The sequence below is a fragment of the Cotesia glomerata genome, linkage group LG4, assembly GCF_020080835.1.
Source record: "Cotesia glomerata isolate CgM1 linkage group LG4, MPM_Cglom_v2.3, whole genome shotgun sequence".
Classification (NCBI taxonomy): domain Eukaryota; kingdom Metazoa; phylum Arthropoda; class Insecta; order Hymenoptera; family Braconidae; genus Cotesia; species Cotesia glomerata.
The window spans coordinates 13,426,951-13,433,280 of NC_058161.1; the positions used below are offsets into that span (position 1 = coordinate 13,426,951).

The 6,330-nt window shown below is 25.1% G+C and overlaps 1 protein-coding gene across 14 annotated transcripts in view; it reads left to right on the forward strand.

Annotated features, from left to right (window-relative positions):
• The window catches only part of LOC123263493 (AT-rich interactive domain-containing protein 2), a 32,398-nt gene extending 27,061 nt beyond the window's left edge, over positions 1–5,337 (forward strand). For 10 of the 14 annotated variants that reach the window (XM_044726292.1, XM_044726291.1, XM_044726290.1 and 7 more), the window contains 4 exons: positions 1,703–1,888; positions 2,065–2,145; positions 2,538–2,629; positions 4,684–4,908. In XM_044726292.1, the coding sequence (XP_044582227.1) occupies positions 1,703–1,888; positions 2,065–2,145; positions 2,538–2,629; positions 4,684–4,804 (480 nt within the window). In that variant the 3' untranslated portion in view covers positions 4,805–4,908. Of the gene's footprint in view, positions 1–1,702; positions 1,889–2,064; positions 2,146–2,537; positions 2,630–4,683; positions 4,909–4,986 lie in introns of those variants that run through there. The other 4 variants (XR_006509177.1, XM_044726295.1, XR_006509178.1 and 1 more) reach the window with 4 other exon arrangements.
• Positions 5,338–6,330: the final 993 nt, after the last annotated feature.

Below are 6,330 nucleotides of genomic sequence, written 5' to 3' on the forward strand. Positions count from 1 at the left end.
TTATAAACGTTAACTGTTTACAAGATACAAGGCCATTTCTTAATTATTGATGGTTTTAAAGATATAAGCTCATCTTGAGGTTATACTTATCGAGAGCTTTCATTTGAGTATCCACATGCATTTTTGATATATTTTGAATATATACATATATATGATATATATAAATATATGAAATACATGAAAAATTGATGTGGGTACTCAAATTAAGGGTCTTGATGAGTGTAACCTCGGGATAAGCTTATATCTTTGAAAATGTCAATAGTTCACAGAATACGAGGTCATTTCTTCATTATTGATGTTTTTGAAGATATAAGCTCATCTCGATATTACACTCATCAAAAGCTTTCATTTGAGTACCCACATGCATTTTTCATATATTTGTCATATATACATATATATGATATAAATAAATATATAAAATATATGAAAAGTTGACGTGGGTACTCGAATGAAAGGTCTCGAAGAGTGTGATGTCAGGGTGAGTTTATATCTTTAAAAATGTCAATAGTTTACAACATACCAGGTCATTTGTTAATTATTGTTGTTTTTTAAGATATAAGCTCGTTCCGATGATACACTCATCAAGAGCTTTCATTTGAGTACACACATGCATTTTTGATATATTTTATATATTTATATATATCATATATATGAATATTATGAAAAATATATCGAAAATGCTTGTGGGTACTCAAATAAAAGGTCTCGATGAGTGTAATGTAAGGGTGAGCTTTTATCTTCAAAAATGTCAATTGTTCACAAGATACAAGGTCATTTCTTAATTAATAGAGTTAATTAGGCATATATTTAACTATTTTGAAAAATTTATAAAAAAAAATTGATGACAAAAAAATTTTCAAAACTAAAAAATACAATTGTTTAGAAATAATTTTTTTTTCTAATTTAATAACATGAAATTTTGATATATATCCATACATACATATATATATAGTATATATTTTAAAGATATAAGCTCATCTTGATGTTACAATCCTCGAGACCTTTCATTTAAATACCTACATGCATTTTTGATATATTTTTCATATATACATATATATAGTATATATCAATATATAAAATATATGAAAAATTGATATGGGTACTCAAATGAAAGCTCTTGATGAGTATAACATCAGGATGAGCTTATATCTTTGAAAATCTCAATAGTTCTCAAGATACAAGGCCATTTTATAATTCTTGACATTTTTAAAGATATAAGCTCATCTTGAGGTTATTATCAAGAGCTTTTATTCAAATACCCACATGCATTTTTAATATATTTTTCATATATACATATATATAATATATATAGGTATACAAAATATATGAAAAATTGATGTGGGTACTCAAATGAAAGGTATCGATGATTGTAACACCAAGATGAGTTTATATCTTTAAAAATGTCAATAGTTCTTAAGATACAAGGTCATTTCTTAATTATTGACATTTTTAAAGACATAAGCTTATCTTGATGTTACACTCATCGAGACCTTTTATTTGAGTACCTACATGCATTTTGATATATTTTTCATATATAAATATATATGATATATATAAATATATAAAATATATGAAAAATTGATGTGGGTACTCAAATGAAAGGTCTCGATGAGTGTAACGTCAGGAAAAGCTTATATCTTAAAAAATGTCAATATTTCCTAAGATACAAAGTCATTTCTTAATAAATATTTTTTCAAAACAGAAAATGGCGTTCCTGAGAAGAAAAAACCTAGCGACCAATGGGAAAGAAGTATCGACATCAACCCCAGCGCCCTCAGCGGCGGCGTCAGCCGCCGCTACAGCTTCGCACCCTGGTTACGCGCCGAACGCGGCGCTCCACGCAATCAAAAGGCACGCTCTTGAGTTTATCAACCCCAAGGAATTGATGGTAAGCTTTTACACACCTCATAATTAATTTAATAAATTAATTAATTATCAATTAAGTATAAATAATTAACAAAGGGAATTAATTGGTTAATTAACACACATGGTTAGGAAAAAATATTTCTCTTATAAATCCCTAGCTCTAGCCTTATCTCTTACTATTTTATGTATAATTTAAAGCAGCAAAGGCCAAGCAAGCCGGCTGCTCCTACAACTACCGTCAGTTCTCCTCGAGCTGGTCAAAACTCTACACCAGAACAGGTAAAATTAACATCCACCATTTTATCCTCATCCAAAGGCATGTCATTTCAATTTCACTCGGGTTGTTTTTTTCCATTTCATTACTAACACCATTTTACCCCCAAATTTTTATGAAAATGAAGTTAGCTGACATTAAAAAATTTTTAGAAATTTTTTATTGAAAAAATTTCAATCGAACAATTAAAAAAAAAAATTTCACATGTAAAAAACTTGATAAACTATAAGTGCAATTTTTTAAAAATATCTTTTTAGTTGTAATTTAATTAAAAAAAAAAAGAATTAAAAATTTTTAGACGCCTGCTAACTTCAGTGTCATAAATTCTTTCGCATGGTTTTTTTTTTTACTTTCTATCATTAAGTCGTGAAAATTTTTAATTAATATTTTTTTTCAGGATGACAATGAAGGTCCAGTTACTAAAAGTATTCGCCTAACGGCAGCTCTAATTCTCAGAAACCTAGTCATATATTCAGCCCATGGTCGAAGGTAATTATTAATTTATTATTAATTTAGTAAATAATGAATTTTATTAAATTGCAGTGTACTTACTTAAATATTGACTTTTTTAAAGATATAAGCTCATCCTGATGTTACACTCATCAAGAGCTTTCATTTGAGTACCCACATGCATTTTTGATATATTTTCCATATATACATATATATAACATATATTTTTAAGATATAAGCTCATTTTGATGTAGCACTCATCAAGAACTTTCATTTGAGTACCCACATGCATTTTTGATATATTTTTCATATATACATATATTTGATATATATAAATATATAAAATATATGAAAAATTGATGTGGGTACTCGAATGAAAGGTCTTAATGTGTGTAATTTCATAACGAGCTTATATCTTTGAAAATGTCAATAGTTTAAAAGTTACAAGGTCATTTATGAATTGATAAAAATAAATTTTTCATTAGTTTGATAATTTTTAAAAATTCATGATAAATGACCACAAAAAAAAATTTTTTAATATAAAAAATACAATTTTTTTAAAATAATTTTTTTTTTAAAATTAAATAACATATTAAATTTTGATATATTTTTTATATATACATATGTATATATAATATTTATTTTAGAGATATAAGCTCATTTTGATGTTATACTCATCAAGAGCTATAATTTGAGTACCCACATGCATTTTTGATATATTTTACATATATACATACATATAGTAAATATAAATATATAAAATATATGAAAAATTGATGTGGGTACTCAGATGAAGTGTCTCGATGAGTGTAATGTCAGAATGAGCTTATATCTTCAAAAATGTCAATAGCCCACGAGATACAGGGTCAGTTCTTGATTATGTATCTAGAGATAGAGCATTTTTGAATGCAGCCGAAATACTTATCATTATAAATTGACTATTGGTGAGAATAATATGAAACCATAAAAAGGTACAACTCCAGGTCAAAACTTTTCCGACCATACCAAACGATACCAGTTAATTTATGATGATCTATATCTAGATACATAATAAAAAAATGACCTATCTAGTGAATTATTGATATTCTTTAAGATATAAGTTAACCTTGACATTATACTCATCGAGAGCTTTCATTTGAGTACCCACATAAATTTTTCATATATTTTATATATTTATATATATTATATATACGGAAATATGAAAAATATATTGAAAATGCATGTGGGTACTCAAATGAAAGCTCTTAATTAGTATAACATAATGATGAGCTTATATCTTAAAAATATATATTATATATATGCATATATAAAAAATATATCAAAATTTGATGTAATTAAATTTAAAAAAAAATTATTTTTAGAAAATTGCATTCTTTCATTTTTAAAACAGATTCTGCCTTTATTTATTTGTTATAAATTTATTAAAATTAAATATATGCTAAATTAATTTTTATTATTTAAGAAATGACCTTGTATATCGTGAACTATTGACATTTTTAAAGATATAAGCTCACCCGTACATTCCACTCAACGAGACCTTTCATTTGAATACCCACATGAATTTTTCATATATATATATATATATTATATATATGTATATATGAAAAATATATCAAAAATTCATGTGGTTACTCAAATGAAAGCTCTTGATGAGTATAACATCAAGAGGAGCTTATATCTTTAAAAATTTCAATGATTAAAAAATGACCTTGTATCTTGTGAACTATTGACATTTTGAAAGATATAAGCTCATCCCGACATTACACTCATCAAGACCTTTTATTTGAGTACCCACATCAATTTTTCATATATTTTATATATATTATATATATCGTATATATGTATATATGTAAATATATCAATAATGCATGTGGGTACTCAAATGAAAGCTCTTGACGAGTATAACATCAAAATGAGCTTATATTTCAAAAATATATGTTATATATATGAATATATGAAAAATATATCAAAAATGCATGTGGGTACTCAACTAAAAGCTCTTGATGCCTGTAACATCAGGATGAGCTTATATCTTTAAAAGCATCAATATTTAAGAAATTACAGTGCAACTTATTAATAACCAAAATTTTCAGGCATCTCAGAGCTTACGAGCCTCACTTGGCAGGCGTGGCGCTATCTAACGTCGAATCATCCCGAACAATAGCCCAAGTTCTCTACGACATGAACGAACAAAGCACCGGGAGTAGCAGGTGACCTTATTACTGTACTAATTAAAAAAATTTCCAATTAAAGTACACTGAGCAGCGATCAATAATTACAAAATTGGATAATTAATATTAATATTGATTAATTAATTAGTTAATTAATTAATTAGTTAATTAATTAATTAATTAATTTGTCAATTAATTCATTAAATTATTAATTAATTTATTAATTAATTATTTAATTAATTAAAGTACCCAGGGGCTTTTAAATGTATAAATAATTATTAAAGATCAATGTCGTAGACAATTAAGTATTAATAATTAATTAATTATACAAAATAATTACAATGAGGCCTATTAACTTATTAGGCGTTGCGCCGGTTAATTTTTGTTAGTGTCATAATTTTTTATAAAATTTTTTTTCTTATTAAAATAATTGATCATATCACACAGAACAATTTTATTTAATATTGTTTGCGTTTTGTATTGAAATTATTTATAAGTCGATTTGTTTGTAGTTAAAAATTTATTAATAATTTTTATTTGAGTATTAAAAATAAAAAATCTCTGTTTAAAAATTAAGTAAAAAAATTTAAAAAAATAAATCAGACATAAATTGCATTTATATTTTTTTAAATTAAAAAAAAAATAAATTGGAAGCATTAATTGTATTAACTATACATACTTGTAAATAATTAATTATTCAATGTAATCTCTAGCTGTAATGATAATGCTCGAATTCGTTTTTCAACATTATGTGTATAGATTAAAATAATATTAATAATAATAACTAAAAAATAATCATAATTATAATTATAAACTATAACGCAACACATTTTGTAATTATTTAACCGTGTAACATTAAAAGTGTAAAACTGTATTTTATACATTTAAAATTAAATGATTAATTAAATGTTCATGACTGTAAAACTATGTAATAAAAACTAAGTAATAATTATAAAGATTTTTTATTTATTTAACATTTTAGATAATTTATAAATTGCACTGTAGTTTTTTAAATATTGAAGATTTTTGAGATATAAGCTCATCTTGATGTTATACTTATCGAGAGCTTTCATTTGAGTACCCACATGCATTTTTGATATATTTTTCATATATACATATATATGATATATATAAAAATATGAAATATATGAAAAATTGATGTGGGTACTCAAATGAAAGGTCTTGATGAGAGTAATGTCAGGGTGAGCTTGTATCTTTAAAAATGTCAATAGTTCACAAGATACAAGGTCATTTCTTAAATATTGACGTTTTTAAACATAATAAGCTCATCCTGACGTTACACTCGTCAAGAGCTTTCATTTGAGTACCCACATGCATTTTTGATATATTTTTCATATATACATATATATGATATATAAAAATATATGAAATATATAAAAAATTGATGTGGGTACTCAAATGAAAGGTCTCGATGAGTGTAATGTCAGGGTGAGCTTATATCTTTAAGAATGTCAATAGTTTACACGACACAAGGTCATTTCTTAATTAATTTAGCATTTCAATAATTTTAAAAGTGTAAAACTGTATTTTAAACATTTGAAATTAATT